The sequence below is a fragment of the Medicago truncatula genome, chromosome 4 (genome assembly GCF_003473485.1).
Source record: "Medicago truncatula cultivar Jemalong A17 chromosome 4, MtrunA17r5.0-ANR, whole genome shotgun sequence".
In the NCBI taxonomy this organism is placed as follows: Eukaryota; Viridiplantae; Streptophyta; class Magnoliopsida; order Fabales; family Fabaceae; genus Medicago; species Medicago truncatula.
The window spans coordinates 51,207,736-51,230,678 of NC_053045.1; the positions used below are offsets into that span (position 1 = coordinate 51,207,736).

Genomic DNA, 22,943 nt, shown 5'->3' on the forward strand with positions numbered 1-22,943 from the left:
TTATACATGTTTTTTTGTATGATTTACTAAAAATGCACTTTTTTTTAGGTGAGAAAATTAGAAATTATAAGAAATCCTAGGAAAAAACATTTACGGAAATGTATATAATTTTTTTTCTTTTTTCTTTTACTTATGATATTCGATTCGATGGATGTCTAATAAGTTTTAAACCGACATCATATCAAAGGATAAGTGTTATTTAAATAATTATGGGACAACTATAAATTTATAAAGAAAAGTAGTCATTGACACAAAAACTAAAACAACAGAGTGATAAAAGTAAAAATAAAATGCAAATGTGAGAGGATAAAGTTGTCACAAAATTGATCGTACAAATATAATTTTTCCTATCAAAATTACTCCATTCCTATACGTCCGCTAAAAACAAAAAATTCTCAGCCCTTTTAGGCAATTATTGTAATCGACAGTTGGTCATGGATTGAGAATCTTGTAAAGACATAATAATTTAATTATATATTAGATAAATTACGTCTATATCATCTCTTAATTTTATTTATAAAGACATATTTTCACTCACCTTTTTTGCACCACTAACTTTATCAGACCCCCTTCGAAAGAAAAAAAAACCTTATTAGACCAAGAAATAAAATACTGAAAATACTTTCATCTCATCTTTTCTTTGTTTCTTTAAAATTTTCAAATCTAAGTTTGAATGTCTTCACTAAACGATAAATAATCCCACTGATTATTTATCTATCCAAATTATTTGAGTCTGACATAGACTTCCACTTTAGTGTGCTCCAACCTTTTAGATATATATGTGTACCAAACTCTTGCGTTTTTGGAAATTGGAATGAGTTAACATATTCACCATGGAGGTTGAAGGTAGAGCAAGCAATGATAACTCTCTCACTCTCAACCTAGAACATGGTCAAGAAGACAAGAATATCTCAAATGATTCTTATGACCTTTCCACTGCTCATACTATTGACAAAGGTATATTACTCTTATTCTCAGCTAAATTATGTTTTAACTTTTATGTTTCTTTTATTTTTTTCATGTAAACTATTGTCTTATACATGATTCATACATTTTTCTATGCTGTTTTGTTAGTAATTGTTAACATCATTAATGGGTGTTTCATTCAATTTGCAGATTCATGGCAACAAGTGGGGTTGATGTTGGTGACAGGCTTCAACTGTGGTTGGATATTCAGTTTCTCTAACCTGATAATGGTTCCATTAGGTTGGACATGGGGTATCATATTGCTCTTTGTTATTGGACTCTACACAGCTTATGCTAATTGGCTCTTGGCAGCTTTTCATTTCATCGACGGTCGTAGGTTCATTCGATATAGAGACCTCATGGGATTTGTTTACGGTCAGTTTTTCATTATTAAATTCTTTGTCCAAAATTTTATATTGCAGAAATTGAGGCCACATGATCACGTCACAATCTTTAATATTGCAAAAAATTCTATGCAAGGGATGGACAAAAACATAAAATATTACGATGGTATGGACTAAATCATGGGACTGATATCTAGAGACATAAAAAATCACGATGTCATGGCCTAGATTATGTTACTGATATGTAGAGACATAAAAAACAGTGATGTGTATGGCCGAAATCATGTGACTGAAGTGCATAGACATAAAAAAAAAATCACAAAGTCATGACCTAGATCATGCAACTTATGCGTTGTTGCGACATAAAAAATTGAGAACTATATAACCAAAATCATGTGACTACATAAAAAAATAGTGATCTATATAAACCAAAATCATGTGTTTGATGTGCATAGACATACAAAATTAAGATTTCGTGGCGAGATTAAGATGAAATTGTTTCCTAAAAACACGCCTTTGTCTTTAAACTAATTAACTTGTTTTTTTCTTAACTTCAAACTTCAATCATATGTTCCTCTTAATTGAAACTCTGAAAGAGATTCTTAATGAAATTATTACTCCATATTTCCCTAGGAACGAAGATGTATCACCTAACATGGACTTCTCAGTTTTTGACCCTTCTTCTTGGGAACATGGGTTTCATCCTCCTTGGAGGCAAGGCACTTAAGGTAAATAAAGTTTACAAATATAAATGATTGGATCAATTAATTAAATGAGTAATTTTTTATATAAAAGTGGTTGTTTTTTGTGATAGGAAATCAACGCAGAATTTAGTGATTCTCCTTGGAGACTTCAATACTACATAGTAGTAACAGGAGCAGCATACTTCATTTTTTCCTTCTCCATTCCAACATTATCTTCTATGAGAAATTGGCTAGGAGCTTCAGCTGTTGTCACTCTAGCATACATAGCATTTCTTGTCAGTGTTGCAGTCAAAGATGGTAAACTAATTTAACATTATATATTCACCACCTTTGATTTCAAAATATATTTTTGTCCCTAGTCAAACCATAGCATTAAATTAAGCCAACCTTATCCATTTATGTTGGCAGGGAAATCAAATTCGGACAAGGATTACAGTGTTAGTGGAAGCAAAGTGAACAAAGTGTTCAACAGTTTTGGTGCTATTTCTGCTATCATTGTTACCAACACTAGTGGCATGCTTCCTGAGATACAGGTCATATATCATATTCTGTACAACTTCAATAATTAATAAATATTGAACTATTTTTCTTTAATTTGTTTCCACCTTTTGTAATTAATTTTTTGGTAAATTAATGAATACAGTCCACTCTACGTAAGCCAGCTGTGAAGAACATGAGGAAAGCCTTGTACTCACAATATACAGTAGGAGCCTTGTTTTATTATGGTGTTACTATTGTTGGATATTGGGCTTATGGGTCAATGGTATCTTCATATCTTCCTGAAAATCTAAGTGGTCCTAGATGGATCAATGTGCTCGTTAATGTCATCGTCTTTCTTCAGTCTGCAGTTTCTCAACATGTAAGCATGGACACTTCTCATATTAGCTGTGTCTCGGTATCAGACACAGCTAATCTCAAATTATATAAATTATATAATTTTCTTAAATTATTAGCGGTTCCGACGTGTCCGTGTCTATGTCATGTCCAGTGTTCGTGCTCATTTTTTGAATGGTTAAATTGAATTTGAGTTTGAGTAAATACATACACTTTTTTTAGCTACTTAAAGGGTAAGTTTATTTTATTATTTTTACTTTTTTTTAATACAGTTATTTGTGGTACCAATTCATGAGGCTTTGGACACTAGATTTCTAGAAATTGGCAAGGGTATGCATTCAGGGGAGAATTTGAAACGCTTATTTCTCCTAAGGATGTGCTTCTATACTGGGAATACATTCATTGCTGCAGCATTTCCTTTTATGGGTGACTTTGTAAACTTGCTAGGCTCATTTTCACTAGTTCCTCTTACCTTCATGTTCCCAAGCATGATCTTTCTTAAGGTACTATCTCCGTCCATAAATATAAGATAAGTCTCTGGAACATTATTATTATTATTGTTGTTGTTGTTGTTATACGACTAATTTGTTTATACTTTTGTTTTAATCAAAGATAAAGGGAAAAACTGCTAGAACAGAGAAGAAGGTGTGGCATTGGATCAACATTGTCGTTTCATTTCTACTTACAATAGCAACCACAATTTCAGCTCTTCGGTTCATAATCAACAACGTTCAAAAGTATCAATTCTTTGCCGATGTATGATTGTGGATTGCTATTTCATCAACTATATGCCTTAATTTCAGTAAGAAATGGAATTGATCTTACATATACATTTGATGAGAAACCATTACAGAATTGAAAAATGTAAAATCATTGTATAGTTGTGGTTAAATCCACCATAACTATTGTTATAAGGAAAGTTGTCGCGCAAAAATCATTTTGTTTTTATAAAATGTATAATGTATTTATCAAAAAAAAAAAAAAAAGGGAAATTTTAATCAATGTCCCGTTAAGGAATTATAAAAGAAAATATTTTATTGGATCGTTAAACTTTGTGTGTCTTGTCTCAACTTAGGTTAATCATCTCTAAACGGGCAGATGAAAACTTTATACTAATAATATGTGAACAAAAAAAGAGGTTAAATTTTTTTATAGGCAGCTGTCAGCAATGTTAATAGTTATGTTAGTTTTCGGATATCAAATCAGATCTCCTCCTTGAGACTCCGACATCATCTTATAGCTCACCAATTGATTTACGTTCAAGCACTCTCCCTAACTTTAATTGTAATCTCAAAAGTCATCATAATTTTTTGATCTAAAATATAAGGAAAAAGTCCCCAAAATCAATTCAATTATACTTTATATCATTGTTCCGAAAATACCCCCTTATTCATAATTTTTTATTCACGAAAATGGCATACCTTTTTAAAACAGAACAAAACGGTCATTCAATTATCATTTTTTTTGCATTTTTCGTCCTACCTCCAATTTTATCATCCAAAAACGCTGATATGGCAAAGAAATACCTATGTGATAGTGCCAAATGGGAAAATGACATTAACATGTCATTAAAACAACATTTTTTAATTTAAAAAACCAACTTAAACATTTCAAAAATTAAAATAAAAAAAATTGAAAGAAAAAAAAGGAAATAAAATTGAAAGAAAGATAAAATTCAAGCGCTTCTTCAAGGTTTTCCATCTTCTTCTTTTCCATCATGCTTCTTCATCTTCTATATACTCCTCCATGTTCTTCTTCCATTCAAACCCAAACTCATGATTCTTCATCATCTTCAACTCAAACTCATAAATACCCAAAAAAATTAGAAAAACAAATTCAACGATACATATTCTCATATCTTCATCTCTTTATTCCAAATCAAACAAATCTCAACCCACAATTAATTCCTCTATATCTATCAAAAAAAAATTATATACAAACTTCAAAACAAAACGCATAACCAATAATCTGATGTTGTTTCAACCATTTTTTCTCCCTCAAGAACAGCAACAATTTTCAATCTAATAACACCAACCACAAGTATTTTTCCATAATCATGTTCTAACATCACCAACACAAACTCTGATACAAACCTTCAAGAACTCAACAACAATCACACAATTTCGATTTCCATCAACCAACAAACATACTCACAAAGCCACCATCATATCACAATAACTTCAATATCCATTTCAAATAACACAAAAACACAAACCACTACTGTACCGGTTGGAACCAACCACAAACACACTTCCTTTTTCGAAATAAAACGACAACAACATCAATAATCTAACCTTATTTTCGAAACTGAAATGAAAGAAGAAAGAAGAGGTAGTTTTTTTGTTTTTTCGTATTTTGATTTGCAGATCTAGGTTGTATATGAGTTTTCTTTGAAAAATTGTTTTTAAAAATAGAAAGAGGTGAAGAAGTAGAGCAATTGCATAAAAAAAAAGAGGATTTCTTTTCTGGCGCGGCGGCGCCACCGTGGTGGCTCACCAGCCACCGCGCCGGACCGGCCAAGTCTCGTCGGAGAAGATGAAGACAGGCAGACGTTTTAGAGAGAAGGGAGAGGATTGTTGGGGTTAGTGAGAGAAATAAATATGCGCTTGAAAGCTTTCTCTTCCCCTTTTTATTTTAATGATTTTAAAGCAAACAAAAAATAAATAAAAGCTTTTTTTGATTTATTAGTTTATTTTATTTATTTAAATCAGATTAAATGCCGCATGGAAATGCCACCTAAGGGCTTTTTTGGACACCTCATCAAAAAATGCAACACATCAGCGTTTTTGGAGGATAAAATGGGGGTAGGACAAAAAATGCAACAAAAATGATAATTGAAGAACAATTTTGTTCTGTTTTAAAAGGGCATGACCATTTTCGTGAGTAGGCCAAAACACGAGGACTGTAATTAAGCCTAACAATTATTGGTGAAATAGTCTAAATATACCGACTTTCTTTTTAATCCCTCCAAAAAAATTCTTTCAAACTTTGGTAGCTCTAAATATTTTGTTTCTAATTTTAGACACCTTTGTTTTTACAAAAGTTCACGTCGAATGTTCAAAGTGACTTTATTGATGAAATGTCATCGTTAAGGTCTTAAAATATTGTTAGATTAATAATTTTTTTTGACAAAAATAAACGATATTCATTCATTCAAATTGATAGAGTACACCGATACAATACAAATCCAAATTCGCTAAAAACAAAAAGGATGAATCTGTAAACAAACTCACAACATCCATGTTAATAGCATAAACCGGCAAAGTGCTTATGCCTACAAATATGACTAATATGACTATATTCATGTCTCCGAAATACTCATGTCTCCGGATCTGCAACGTTGACGATGCCAAAGTCATTGTCATTGATCGGATATGCACTTGCTCAAAGCTAATCTTTCAACTTGAATGAAATAAACACCGCACTAAGACGGGAAATCAAAAACACACCGCACAAAGACGGGAAATTAAAACAAACAGAGTCGTTCAGAGACGACAAAATCACAAAAACAAACGAAAGAAAATCGAAAATATGTGAAATCACTTATTCAATTAGGATAGAAGGAAAAACAATTCAGAGGGGTGATTTTTGGGTCAAAATTGACCCTAAATCACCCCTCTAAAAAAAAGAAGAAGAAAAGGATGACGGCTAGGGTTTGAGAAAGAGAGAAGAGAGACGTTAGATTAATAATTTAACTATTCAATCTTTAATCTTTATTGATATATCTCTAACTTCGAATCAAAGATTAAACTATTAAATTAAATATTAAATAGTAAAATTATAAAGTTAATAATATTTTAAGATCATAACAACGCCATGCCATAAAAAAGTCACTTGGCACATGAGACACGGACTTTTGTCAAAAAGCTAGGAATAAACTGATAACAATAAATTTAGAGGAATTAATGTTTGAAGGAAATTCTTAAAATGACAAAAAAAACATATTTAACCATTTTCTCAAAGTTTTTAGTGGAACCAAAGTTTGTCCAAGTAGTCCGGTTGCCAAAATTCATTCATTGATACGAATAAGTGAAAAATTATATGTTCACGGGACAACCTAAATAATATTGTAGTAAATACAACGAATTTCTTAACATGTACATAAAAAAAAAAAAAAAAAAGTTTGTCTATTACTAGTTAACATTTTTTTTTTATTTCAAACTTAAATCATGTTTTAAGAAAAGATGAAACAGCATCAACCAACCTAGGAGATGGTGGGAGAAGATACAGGGATAAAGGAAATGAAAGCGATGAAAAGATTATAAGCTGTAGTTTTAAAAATTAAATTACACAGTAAATATTGATCTAAATTGCTTTGATTTAATCCTCTCATCTCTCAATATAAATAGTGTTCTCATTTGATACATCATATACATATATAATTGGAAAAATTATGGGACAAAGGTTGTAGCTTTGATGGTTTTGCACTAGCTATACACGGTCTAAGGATTTGATAAGGAAAATACTAACAAACTTTAAGATGTATCTTGAAATTTATGTCGTCAATTCTTTAAAGTTTAAAAAGTGTTATTTTTCAATAGAAAACTTTATTTTTTCTTGCAAGTGTCCTAGAGGAAAAATGTGTGTGATGTCAATTAATGATTGGTTAACAAAATATCTTATACATGAACCATCTTAGATGACATACACCCTTTTACACTATAATATATAGCTATACAAATATTAATATACATATTGCATTTTAGTTTTTAAGTGATGAGTCATTAGTTCAATTAAATTTAATTTGGTTAAATACCAATAACAATTTAATATTAAGACCGAGTCATATGACCGAGTTATTTGATTTGATCCGGTTCAGTTATGCGGTTCAACCAGTAACTCAATGGTTCGACCATTAACCCAGTGACCCAATACCCCTGTCGAGTCGATAGCCGAGTCGAATTTTAAAACTATGATATCCACTGTCACATCATTTAGTGACTTGTGATCAGCTTATTTCTTCAACATATCTAGTAAAGAAAAACTTCAAAATTTAGTAGGGTGGAAAGTTTAAGAAATTTCAAAAATTATAATGATTACCTTTTTCGAACATACAAATTGGATAATCAAATTTGTGACTCAGGGAAATAAGTGACCATAATCATCGATCCATATGAAATAAGTGACCATAACTATGATCTTAGAACACTTCTTTATCACACACTCACTCAAATCAATGAAAAAATATATCTAGCTTTCAACAGATTCAGAGGCAAGCAAATTTTAATCAGACACAAAGTGCATGTTCAAATTTTTCTTAATAAAATCAAATCTTTCAACAGTTAAAGGCTTTGTAAATATATCAGCCCATTGATGCTATGTATCAATGAATTGTATATCTAAAACTCCTTTTTGAACATAATCTCTGATAAAATGGTGTTTGATTTCAATATGCTTGGCTCTTGAATGTAAAATTGGATTCTTTGATAAACAAATAGCAGCATTATTATCACAATAAATGGGAATACTGATAGCATTTATCTGATAGTCCTCCAACTGATGTTTCATCCAAAGTAGTTGTGTACAACAACTTGCAGTTGAAATGTATTCTGCTTCTGCTGTAGACATAGCAATTGTTGCTTGTCTTTTGCTTGCCCAGGATATCAGATTCTCTCCCAGGAACTGACAGTTTCCACTGGTTGATTTTCTTTCAATCATGTCACCAGTGTAACGCCCGCTTTCGTTTAATTATTTATTTATTCAAGTTTAGGCAATTATATTATATTTATATAATATATGCGTGAGTTTTGTTGATTTAAGATGATTAAGTCGATTTGAATGATTTGATGTGTTTTGATGATTTGTTAAGATTATGAGACTTATTTTATTGTTAAATAAAATAAGATTTGAAAAGAAAATAAAAATATTTAGATGAGGGCTGTTTTGAGATTTTAGATAGTTTTGGGGGAGAAAGTGAGATAAGATAAGATATTAGGAAGAAGTATATAAGAGATAGACCTAGTTTTTAGAAAACAATTGCACGTACGATCAAACTTTGGAAAAAGGAGAAAAAAGCCAAGAGAAGAGAGAATCACTAGGAGGGCTGCGATTTCTTCAATACAAGGTAAGGGTGAGACTAATAATTCAGTAATATTGATTGTTGTAATCCTGATGATTAATTGACAAAGTTAGGATTGATTTAGAGAAGTTTTGGAATTAGGTCAAATCCCTAAAATTGATGATCAAACGGTAAAACTGAGTTAGATTGATGTAGAAACCGTCCTATAACCTTGGAATATGTTTAGGATGAATTCTTGAATTGAAATTAGGCTTAGAACCTTGTTAGATGATGGAAATCGTGTGAAAACTGCATTCTACCCGAGCCAAAGTTCATCGCTCGCCACGGCGAATAGCCCTACTCGCCATAACGAGCTTGACCAGAGAGCATGTCATTTTCTGAGTTTTTGACTTTTAAGTTGAACCTTAGATGCCTTTGAGTACCTTTAGGTGTCTACTATTGATTAGAGGATGATTTAGAATGAGATTGAACCTGGAACAACCTTAGTTGGGAATCTAGCTTGTACTCGCCATGGCGAGCAGATGCTCTCGCCTCGCGAGCACTTCCAGAACCGAGTGTTTTTGAGGATTGTGAGACCTGGGTGGTTTGGATTGGTTAGGAAAGGAACTTTAGGTACTAATGAGACCTATTAAAGATAATGACTGTGAACTGTGAAGTTTTTATGAACTGTTAAGAGATTATGAAATGAAATATGGATTGATTGCCTTTACTTGAATTATTGTTGAATGATCAAGAAATTGTTGAGAATGATTTGTTATTAAACCTGTTGTGATTTGATTAAGCTGCAAATGTTATTTAACTAAGTTGCATGTTCATGAATAAGCTGATGATGAACTCCAAATTATTGGATGTATAAGTGATAAGTTGATTAAGACGTTTTGTTGTTTAAGCCCATGCATTAGCATTCATTGAGCTTTGTCCTCACCATGTTAGGAGCTTTGTCCTCCACACGTTTAGGAGCTTTGTCCTCCGCACGATTAAAGTATATTAATACTTATGATGACGATTGGTACCACATGCATATAAGTGTCTAAGTTGCATTGTCGCATTTGTCGAGTTTAAAGATGTATATGTTATTGATTATGATTGAAGCTGTGATTACTTGATAATTGTTTATCAAAGATGCTATGTTGTTTAAGACTGATTATGATGTTAATTTATGATTTCGAATTACATTGATTAATGTTATTGTGTTATGAAATTTCACCCCTTCTGCTTGAAAATGTTGCTCTTCGTATGAGTAACTTGCAGGTGATCGTGCTTAGTGTGCAGTTGCCGTCGTGAGTGGCCTTGCCTCACTGTGTCGTCTAGGTCGCTCTGATACGTAACGGGATGGGGTTATATGATTATGCATGCTTCATTCTCTTACGTGAACTTTTATGCTATTTATGTTTGAGTAACTCATTTGAGATATTATGATGTGGCCTGCGTGCCAAAATGATTTATGGATTTTCGAAATAATTTTCCGCTGCATTATTTAAGTATATTGTTGAAAGTTAAATTGTTATTTAACTGATTTTTGGATTAAGTTTGTATGTGATATCCCGTTTATGCTGTTTACTCTGATAAATGTGTAGAAATTTTTATATTGGAAAAACGGGGTGTTACAACCAGCATAGTCAGCATCACAGAATCCAATCAACTGATAATCTAGGGATTTCCTATAAAGGAGTCCAAGATTAGTTGTTCCCTTCAGATACCTGAAGATTCTCTTAACCGCAGTTAAATGAGATTCTCTAGGATCTGACTGAAATCTTGCACACAAGCATACGCTGAATAAAATATCTGGTCTAGATGCAGTGAGATATAACAGAGAACCAATCATACCTCTGTACAGCTTTTGATCTACTTTTGTTCCAGTATCTTCTTTGCTTAAGGTGCAGGTTGGATGCATTGGAGTGTTCATCACTTTGCAATCTTCTAGCTTGAACTTCTTCAGAAGCTCCTTTGTATATTTTGTTTGATGAACATATACTCCTTCTTTGCTTTGATTGATTTGAATTTCAAGAAAGAACTTTAATTCTCCCATCATGCTCATTTCAAATTCATCCTGCATTAACTTAGAGAATTCCTTGCAAAGAGATGCATTAGTATAACCAAATATTATATCATCAACATATATCTGCACAATCAAAATGTCTTTCTTAAGAGTCCTTCTGAAGAGTGTTGTGTCAACTTGGCCTCTCTTAAAATCATTTTTTATTAAGAAATTACTTAGTCTATCATATCAAGCTCTGGGAGCTTGTTTCAAGCCATATAGTGATTTCTTAAGTTTGTAAACATGGTCAGGATGCTTAAGATCCTCAAAACCAGGAGGTTGTTTGACATACACTTCTTCTTCAATGACACCATTAAGAAATGTACTCTTGACATCCATTTGATATAATATTATGCCATGATTAACTGCATAGGATAGAAGTAACCTGATCGCTTCCAATCTTGCAACTGGAGCAAATGTTTCAGTGTAATCAATGCCTTCTTGTTGACTGTAACCTTGTGCAACAAGTCTGGCTTTGTTTCTAGTTACTTCACCTTGTTCATTCAACTTGTTTCTGAATACTCATTTTGTTCCAATAATGTTCTTCTGATTTGGTTTGGGTAGCAGATCCCACACATCATTTCTTTGAAACCGATTTAGCTCTTCTTGCATAGCTAGTATCCATCCATCATCTGAGAGAGCTTCATCAACTATCTTAGGTTCAATTATTGACAGCAATCCTATCATAGATTCTTCTTGTCTGAAATGAGATCTTGTTCTTCTAGGACTGTCTTTGTTTCCAATGATTAGCTCCTCAGAATGTGAAGATTTGTGCTTGAATTTGGATTGAACTACATGCTGAGTGTTATCTTGAATATCTTTAGAAGCATTTTCATCTTGTGCTTCTGGATTTGGTTCAGTTTCTGAACTTGACTCAGCTTCTGGATTTGATTCAGCTTCTGGATTCTTTTCAGTATCAAAAGGTTGATCAGATTCTGATGCATCTTCAGAATCATGTGTACCTGCAGTACTTTCAACTTGCTCTGGAGTTTCACTTCCAGGCTCCCTATCATCAAATTTTACGTGCATAGATTCTTCAACACAATGTGTATCTGAATTATACACTCTGTATGCCTTTGACCTTTCAGAGTAACCTAAAAAGATTCCTCTTTGAGCCTTGGCATCAAATTTCTTCAGATAGTCTTTGGTATTTAGAATGTAACATGTACATCCAAATCCAAATTGATGAAAGTAAGAGATATTGGGTCTTCTTCCTTTGAAGAGTTCATATGCAGTTTTCTCCAATAGAGGTCTGATGTAGATCCTATTTTGGACATAACATAAAGTATTAACTACTTCTGCCCAGAAATGTGTAGCTAAATTGTTTTCATGGATCATGGTTCTGGCCATTTCTTGTAAAGTTCTATTCTTTCTTTCTACAACCCCATTTTGTTGTGGAGTTCTAGGAGAAGAGAATTCATGAATAATTCCATATTTTTCACAAAAAGATTCAAATTAATGGCTCATTTTCAAATTCTCCACCATGATCACTTCTGACTTTCAAAATTTTCAATTCTTTTTCAGACTGTATTTGAGTGCAGAAGCTGCTAAACACTTCACATGCATAAATTTTACCCAAGTCCATCTGCTGTAATCATCAACAATGACTAATCCATATTTACTTCCATATAAGGATGCAGTGTTAACTGGTCCAAACAGATCAATATGAAGTAACTCTAAGGGTCTGGAGGTTGATACAATGTCTTTGGATTTGAAAGAAGTTTTAACAATTGTCCAAGTAATCCGGTTGCCAAAATTCATTCATTGATGCGAATAAGTGAAAAATTATATGTTCATGGGACAACCTAAATAATATTGTAGTAAATACAACGTGTAACGCCCTATTTATTTATTAGATTATTTTATTAAGTTTAAGAGTCTATTTTTAGTGATTACGTGATTTAAATGATTATGTGGTGTGTCGTTATTTTATTAAGTAGTGTTATTTTATTATTTAGTAGAATCAGATTTAAAAATAAAATAAAATTAAGTTGTGGGGGATGTTTTGATAATTTAGACAGTTTAGTGGAATAAGTGGAAATAAGATAAAGAGGGATAATTGGGATAATTCCAAAGCTCAAAACTAGAAGTACTATGAGTTCAATTAAGGTGTTTTAAGAGTATTTAATCCATGTTGTGAGTTGAACTTTGGGATAACAATGAAAGTTGTATATGATATTAATGATGATCTGTGAAGCTGATTATGATGAATTGAGGTTATTTTTAATATGATATAATTGTATACGCATTATTTGGATTATATGGAAATGTTAGACATTGTTGAATTGCATAAGATATTGGTATATAACGCTGTTTGTATACCGTTTGTGTTGCTGTTGATTGAATATGATTGTTGCTGTAACACCCCGTTACCCAAAAGTAATTAAATAATAGATATTAATCAGAGTTAAGCATCAAACGGGCATGCTACATTGCAAATTCAAAATTTCTTAAATAGAAAATAAAACTATTTAATTCATTATGTTTAATAACTTCAAAATCATGCAGCGGAAAGTTTGCATTTCAATAACAACAACAACGGTTTAAGTCACCAACATCATCTTGGCATTAAGCCTAATCATCAATAAGTCAACCAACAAGGGCCACATCAACAAGTTCCAAAATTTGATACATGGAAAGGAAAACAACAATAATATAATATAATAAATCTCATCCCACGTATCAGAGCCCTAGACACGACTCTTGAGCCACCACCGACTACTCAGGATCACCTGCAAGTTACCCATAGGAAGGGCAACATTTTCAAGCAGAAGGGGTGAGATTCAGAATCAATAATAATAATATATAATTCATCAAATGCACCTAACAACTTAAACTCCATCAATTAGTAATAATAATTCTTTTAACGACTCCTAAACCATATTATGTACTCATCATATCAACAGTCATAACTCGATATCATAAACAACATCATAACAACATCATTTAACATCATAATCAACATCTTAATGATAATCATATAACATCATACTCATAATTCGTATACAACATGACAACTTCATAATCAATGACATAAACAACGTAACAACATCATATTCATAGTTCATATACAACATAACTACATCATTAATTCGTATTAACATTCTCCACCAAGCACCTTATTAACAACTCATGAATAGAGGACAACTTAGCAACTATACGTAACATCATCATTCCATAATAATAATTATTCATCAAACATTCCATTAGCAATTCATGAATAAAAGACAACTTATCAACTTAACATAACCATCATCAAGTACATTTAACAACTCATAGATAACATCACATAATCATCATCACAACATTCATAATCATCATCACGTAACATCATAACAACCTCATATTCAACACCATAAACATCTTCTCATAATAATATAAACGACACAACATAATCATCACATCATAACAATATAAACAACTACATATATTTAACAATAATGTTCTTACTTCTTTAACTTTAGTAACACTTACTAATTCAACCAACAACGACGATAACTACAATTATGCAATATATGTATATATTTCATAATCAACAATATCATCAATAATAGATATCTAACTCATCAATTAAATCTAACACCCTGTCATAATAATAATTCATCAATATATAAGTATATCATCATTAACAACATCAACCAAATGATAATTAAAACCAACAACAACGACTCATGCAAATGATATGCCAACACTGCTAAGACAACACCTTAGACTCCTCAATAAATGCAAATATGCATGTGGTACCAAACAGGACCGAAGACCTCACCGCTTTTGAATGGTTAAAGCATTCATCAGGACCGAAGCCCTCACCGCTATGAACAACTAGTGTTCCAGGACATGAGTCCTCTCAGCTGTTTATGCATATGCAATGGACCTACTTGTGTATATCTACATACAACTTGAGCATGCATACATACTCCATATGACTCCACTTTTACAACATGTATGGTTAAATAATAAATCATACATCACAGCCATCAGCAACATTCGACAATTCAGCAATCCAACCATTCAGAATAATGCATAATTTAATATAACTATGTTTAAGACAACAACCTCAATAGCTTAATCAACAACATAAACAACGTTACCTAAATATTAACCTGCTTTAATTAAACATTAACCCACTTTAATCAAATATTAACCAACATTTTCCACAACACAACCAACAGATGCATCTTAATCAATAATAACCAGTAACATGGCAACAATCTCAAGACATAACAACATCAAATGGTAATCAACATCTTAAAACATCATATATACATATAACACTTCATAAATCATTGACAATATCGTATTCACAAATATATAGATACATATATTAATTCATCAATCATAAACAATTCTTCACTGTGACCTACGTGCAGTAATTTGACCATAACTCAAGTTCTATAAATCCTTTTGAAGTCAAACCAACAGCATTAGAAAGCTAACATCCATACCTACAACTTTCGTGTTTACACCTAAGACCTATTCTGTACCAATCAATACCAGTTTTCATTTCAAATTCTGACAAAGTTGTGCTGAAATTCATAAAAATTCACTAAGACCTCCTTGGAGTATTTTCATCATATCTCATAAACCAAAAATCATTTTCGAGTTAAATTAAAGCCATTGGAAAGCTAACAAAATTATCTACAAATTTCATGTTTACACCAAAGACCAATTCAAAACAGAAACATGTGAAAAAGATGCAAGAACGTGAAACAGGTGATGTTGTCTCTGTGCAGCTCGCGAGGCGAGTAAGTTTACTCGCTGTGGTGAGTTGCGACGAACAACCCTACGGGAACAGACCAGTTTTCAGCCAAAAACCCAATTTTTCATCCACCCAAACCCCAAATTTGATAGGAAACTCAACCTATGTTTATTCTACAATCTGAACATCGATTCTTAACACAATTGTCATGGTTTCTACACTTTTCAATCCAAGAATCATACTCCAAAAACCTAACCCCCAATTCCCAATTTCAACTAGAACTATGCTAAACCAAAATCAGAATTATATAACCATTATCATTGAGAGATAGTCTCACCCTTACCTGAATTCAATTGCACAAAGAAAGCTACAGCAAAATCGATCCCCTCTTGCTCTTGTTCTCCCATTGGCTTGGTTTTCTCTGTTTTCCTCCCAAAGTTTCAATTGTACGTACCGACAGTTTTCTGTCTTTCTATTTTCTTAACTCCCTATAACTCCCTTTAATTACACCTTATTCCCACTAAATTCAATTAATTCCTAATTAACTCCCCAACCTCCAAAATAATAATAATTCTCACATTATTTTAATAATTATCATAATAAATCATATAATAAAATATAGCACACCAAAAATCAACACCAATTAACATAATTCATATTATAATCATACAAAAGACTCTAAAATAAATTAAAAATAATTAATAACAACTAGGGCGTTACAGTTGCTGATTACTGGTTTATGCTTAACTGCATTCCATTAGAATACACAAGGTGTAGGTTCGAGTTGTAGAAGTTGCAAGTTGTCGTTCTAAGTAACGGAGTCATAGGTTGTTGATGTTGACCAAGTTGGAAAGTAAGTCATAGTTATTATGCACAGTTGTTGTCGTAGTTGAGTTGTATGCTGATATATACAAAGTCGAGTTCATTACATAAACATAAAGTGGTGAGGGCTCATGCCCTGGAATGCCTTGTCGTTCAAAGCGGTGAGGGCTCATGCCCTGGAATGTTTTGTCATTCAATCTGTTGAGGGCTCATGCCCTGTGTAACGCCCTCTTTAATTATTTGATTATTTTAAATGAGTTTAAAATATACTTATATGATTTGTGTGATTTATATGATTTATTTTGATGAGTGATATTTTGTTATGTTATATGTTGATATTTATTAGTATAATATAAATATGTTATTTGATTCAGAAATATAAATTGTTATTTGATTCAGAAATATAAATATGTTATTTGATTTAGAAATATATATGATCTGTTATTGAAATATGTATGATTTGTTGTGGAAATATATGTCATTTGCTATAGAAATATAAATGATTTGTTATGGAGATATATTTGTTATTCGTTATAGAAATATTTTATATATATATATATATATATATATATATATATATATTTACATATATTAGAATAGAATATTAAGATTTGGATTTAAGAGAAAAATAAGTAGGTTAAGGATTTATATAAATAGGAGATACCTAGTTTAGAAAAAACATAACGTACGATCAGTTTTGGAGAAAAGGGAGAAAAAGCCAAGAGAAGAGGGAGAGGACCTAGAGGCTGCGATTTTCATTCTTTAAGGTAAGGGTGAGACTAACTTTGCAATTCTCTTAAGTCTGTGAATCAACGGTGACATTTAACATGAATTAGGATGAGTTTAAGAGGAATCGAAAATTAGGTCAAATTGATAGAATTGATGATCAAACGGTGAAAAGTTGTTAAATTGATGTAGAAATTGTCCCTAGACCTTAGAAAATGATTATGATGTATTCTGGATTCAAGATTAGGCTTAAAACCATGAAAGTTGGAGATTTTTAGGTGAAAACTGCATTCTGCCCGAGCCAAAATTCATCGCTCGCCATAGCGAGCGATGATCCTCGCCTCGCGAGTGATGATGTTCATCGCTCGCCACGCGAGCCATTCCCTTCGCCTCGCGAGTTACATGTCGTAGCTCGCCACAACGAACAACCTTACTCACCATAGCGAGCTTGACCAGAGAGCATGTCATTTTATGAGTTTTTGACTTTTGAGTTGAACCTTAGATGCCTTTGAGTACCTTTAGGTGCCTACTATTGATTAGAGAATGATTTAGAACGAGATTGAACCTGAAACAACCTTAGTTGGGATTCTGGCTTGTACTCGCCATGGCGAGCAGATGCTCTCGCCTCGCGAGCACTTCCAGAACCGAGTGCATTTGAGGATTTTTAGACCTAAGTTGCTTGGATTGATTAGGAGAGGAACCTTAGGTACTAATGAGACCTATTTAAGATGTTAACTGGGAACTGTGAAGCTATTGTGAAATGTTAAGTGATTATAATGTGATATAATGTTCTGTGCATTACTTAAGAATTATTTGAATATTCAAGATGTTGTTGAATTGAAATTGATATTATTATGTCATGTTGTTGGTATGCTGCCTATGTTGCTGTTGTTGGTTATGTGAAATATTTATATGCCTTATGTGGAAAATGTATGATGTTTAAGTTGTTGATGCTTCACATTAATGTTATGTTGTGAATTGCTTGTGCTGTTTCTGTTGCTGTTATGAACTGCTAAGTTGTTTGTAATGTGATTTAATGATTAAATGCATTACTCGAAATATTATTGAATGATCAAGATGTTGTTGAAATGAATTGTTATTAAGCTTGATGTGATTTGATTATGCTACAATTGTTATTTAACTAAGTTGCATGAGTATGAATAAGTTGATGATGAACTCCAAATTATTGGATATATAAGTGATAAGTTGATTAAGGCGTCTTGTTGATAGAGTCCATGCATTAGCATTCATTGAGCTTTGTCCTCACCATGATTAGGAGCTTTGTCCTCCGCACGATTAGGAGCTTTGTCCTCCGCACGATTAAAGTATATTAATACTTATGATGACGATTGGTACCACATGCATATAAGTGTCTAAGTTGCATTGTCGTATTTGTCGAGTCAAAGTCGTTGTTGATGAATTATCATCCATGAGTTGTTAAGTTGTTGATGAATTATCATCTATGAGTTGTCGAGTTGTCTTCTACCCATGTGTTGTTAAAGAAGTACCTATGAAGATTATACGATGTTTATGATGTGAATTATATAAAGTTGACTAAGATGTTGCTATGTTGTTTAAGATATTGATTACGATATTGTTTGTTGCTATGTGTTGTTTAAGATATTGATTATGATATTATTATGTTGTTATGATGTTGTATATGATACTGATTATAATGTTATGATGTTGTTTACGATGTTGATTATATGATGTTATTATGATGCTATATGTTGTGATGTATATAATTGTTATTATTAAGTGATGATTATGTTGTACTATATATGATTAATTATTATTAAGTGAATATTATGTTATGTTGTTATATTTTATGAGATGATGAATACGTTGTTGTTATATTAATATAAGAAGATGCATATGTTGTTGTTATATTATTATATTATGACGAGATGATTTATATGTTGTTATTATATTATTATAAGATGATTAATGTGTGTTGTTGTTCATATCATTATAAGATGATGATTTATGTTGTATTGTATATGATTATTATTATTATTAAGCGATGATTATGTTGTGTCGTATATGATTATTATTATAGTGAGATGTTGATTACATTGTGTTGTTTTAAAGTTATTAGTAATGATGATTACATGAAGATATCTATGAGTTGTTAGGTGTACTTGATGATGTTTATGTTAAGTTGATAAGTTGTCTTTTATTCATGAATTGATAATGAGATGTTTGATGAATAATTATTATTATGAATTAATGATGTTGTTATGTTGTATATGAATTAGGATTAAGATGTTGTTATGCTATATATGAACTATGACTATGATGTGATGATCTATGTTTGTTACGATTTGGTTAACATGTGTTATATGATGATGTTTATAATGTGATGAATATGAAGTAAATGATAATTAGAAGATGGTTGAACTATTAGGAATTATTACATGAAGAATTATTATTACTAATAGATGAAGTTATTTATGTTGTTAAATATAATTATTGAATTATATGCTTGATATTATTGTTTTGTGAAATCTCACCCCTTCTGCTTGAAAATGTTGCTCTTCGTATGAGTAACTTGCAGGTATTAATGATTAGTAGGAGTGGTGGCTCAAGTGTCTTAGGTGCTCTGATACGTAACGGGATGAGAACTTTGTTATTACTTTTCTATTCCTTACGTATTGTTTTTGAAGATTTATGACTACGTTTTTAGATTGGATTTTTACGAGACATTTATAAAGAGGCCTTAGTGCCAAAGACTGTTTTTAGTTAGTGAAGAAATTCCGCTGCGAAGTATTAAAGATTTTGTTATTGAATTTTAAAGGATAAATAGTTATTTATTCAGTTTATGATTTTAAGAAAAGAATGTGACATTCCGTTAATATGAATACTCTGATTGATTAAATGAAATTTTTACGTTGGAAAAACGGGGTGTTACACCCTGGAATGTTAATCATTCAACTGTTGAGGGCTTATGCCCTGGAATGCATTGTCATTCAATCTGTTGAGGGCTCATGCCCTGGAATGATCATCGTTCAAATTGTTGGGGACTTATGCCTCGGAATGCTTAGTGATTCAACCCGTTGAAAATGGTACCACAATCCTTTAGATGTTGTCGTTGTTGTTGATTATGCCGTTGTAGTGACCGTTGATGGAGCTATTGTCATTGTTGTTGATTATGCCGTTGTAGTGGTCGTTGCTGGAGTTATTGTCGTTGTAGTTGATTGTGTCGTTGACGTAGTTGTCGATTGAGTTGTTGTTGTCGTTGGTTTATTTAGTAAGTGTTATTAAAGTTGAAGAAGTATGAATATTAATGTTGAATATATGTTGTTAATTATATTATTTAATTAAGTTGTTAAATGCAGTTGATGATTATATATATCTATTATTATTGTTTGTGAATCTCACCCCTTCTGCTTGAAAATGTTGCCCTTCGTATGGGTAACTTGCAGGTAATAAAGATTAGTAGGAGTGGTGGCTCAAGTGTCTTAGGGCTCTGATATGTAACGGGATGGGAAATTGTTGCTAAGTTTATCATTCATTTATGTATCAATTTTGGAACATGTTGTTGAAGCTTTTATTGTTGTTGAATTAATTCCGCTGCAAAGTTTTAATTATTCCATTTGTGATTTTTAAGAAAAGAGGTGTAACATTCCGTTTAAGGTGTTTTACTCTGATTAATTTATGAAATTTCTATGTTGGGAAAACGGAGTGTTACACAGCGAATTTCTTAACATGTACGTAAAAAAAATATGTTTGTCTATTACTAGTTAACATTTTTATTTTTATTTCAAACTTAAATCATGTTTTAAGAAAAGAAGAAACAGCAACAACCAACCTACGAGATGGTGGGAGAAGATACAGGGATAAAGGAAATGAAAGCGATGAAAAGATTATAAGCTGTAGTTTTAAAAATTAAATTACACACTAAATATTGATCTAAATTGCTTTGATTTAATCCTCTCATCTCTCAATATAAATAGTGTTCTCATTTGATACATCATATACATATATAATTGGAAAAATTATGGGACTAAGGCTGTAGCTTTGATGGTTTTGCACTAGCTATACACGGTCTAAGGATTTGATAAAGAAAATACTAACAAACTTTAAGATGTATCTTGAAATTTATGTCGTCAATTCTTTAAAGTTTAAAAAGTGTTATTTTTCAATAAAAAACTTTATTTTTTCTTGCAAGTGTCCTAGAGGAACTTTTTAACATGACCATATTTTAATTCAATAATATCTACTTTTTTATGTCAAGATCTATAATATTTATTTTAATAGAATAATTTGTTGTTTAGATTCATTTAATATATTACAAAAACATCTTAAAATATTTATAATCAAAGTCAATGGAAAAAAAAAAAATTTGCATTAGCAAAAACGTTCCAATCTGGTATTTTACTAGTTAGGTTCCTCAAAAGATGGGTTCCTCAAAAGACGGTGGCATTTAGAATGCACAAATACAAAATTTGTGCACCATGCACAATTTATGCATTGAAGGACAGGTGGCGGTTGATGACCTGCTAAAAAGAAAACATTAAAAAAAAAGGAAACATATTATATTGATTAATATATCATTTATTGTTTTTGTTGAATACACCCCCCAAAAGTGAAACATGGAGGTAGTAATGCACAGTTGCACACCACTCTTAGAAACAACACGTGTGTTATCAGCTTGGTTCTCACTTCTCACCTTAGTTTTCTTTCCTCATCTTCATGTTTTCATTCCGAGATTTAGTTTTCCGTATAATCCATATTTTGTTTTACAATTTGATGAGATTTCTCTTGTGTGAATAATTATTTTTCGAAATTACTGGGTAAAACGATGTAACTTCTGTGGAAAATCAAAGATTTTAAACAATTTGTTTTTGCAAGAACCTTAAACAAATTTGCTTGTGGATTTGCAAAATATGTATATGATTTCACATTGCCATTCAAATCCGAACAAAACAACGTAAAAATCGTTGAATTTCACTGTGTATCGAACGAGATCTGGTCGGGTCAGATCATGGGTCGAAACGACCCATTTTAAACTCGCGGGCGAAGAAGATGACTAATGAAAAAAATTGGCAAAAAAAAAAACAAAAATGGACCACCCAAGATTCGAACCAGCCAGCAGTAACGGCTTACACAATTGAATATTACAAACTGTACCAACAATGCACTTATGAAATTATTGGATTTTAATTTTATTTAATTGTTGTTACCAGTTTTGAATAGTGGACAATTAATCAATGATTTAATTCATTTTATTATGGGTTGACACAAGCTTACCATTATTTAATTGACACAAGCCTAAATAAAATTTATATTGACACATAATTAATTTTTGTGTGTCCAAATTTTTTGATTTGTAGTTGTGTCCAACTAAGAATTTCTCTTCTATATAATTAATTTGACCGTTGAATAAAACCTAAGCGGGCTAAGGACAAAATACGAATTCGATTTTCAGCGATCCAAAGTTTTGTTATAAATCAATCGCACAAACTATCCCTTTGTCAAAATTCAAAGTTTCTGGTTTATTCTAAATTCAATTAAGTCATATCCAACAATCAGAATGATTTTGTTTGATAGCATTTATCATTTGGGTAAGTTTTAGTTAGAAGATAAGTGTAAGTCTATGTTGTTTCCAAATGGATGGTTTATCATCGCCATAGTTCGTATTCCTAGTTAACTCTTAGTTCAATTAGGTCATATTCCACGATCAAAATGATTTTGTTTGACATCGTTTGTCGTTTGGTTAAATTTCAATCGACTGACAATGACAATTTTCTTTTTATAAGAACGATTGGAAAAAAAGTTGATGCTCGTT

At 31.8% G+C, this 22,943-nt stretch overlaps 1 protein-coding gene across 2 annotated transcripts; it reads left to right on the forward strand.

Moving 5' to 3' along the window:
* Positions 1-564: 564 nt before the first annotated feature.
* On the forward strand, positions 565-3,782 carry LOC25493687 (proline transporter 2). 2 transcript variants are annotated; one of them, XM_013602264.3, is made up of 8 exons: positions 565-957; positions 1,117-1,341; positions 1,944-2,038; positions 2,125-2,311; positions 2,423-2,547; positions 2,658-2,873; positions 3,121-3,351; positions 3,461-3,782. In XM_013602264.3, exons 1-8 carry the CDS (start codon positions 834-836, stop codon positions 3,608-3,610), a joined length of 1,353 nt encoding a protein of 450 aa, XP_013457718.1. In that variant the 5' UTR covers positions 565-833; the 3' UTR covers positions 3,611-3,782. The 2 variants fall into 2 exon arrangements, with proteins under 2 accessions (XP_013457718.1, XP_039689697.1); XM_039833763.1 differs by having other exon boundaries at positions 2,658-2,777.
* Positions 3,783-22,943: the final 19,161 nt, after the last annotated feature.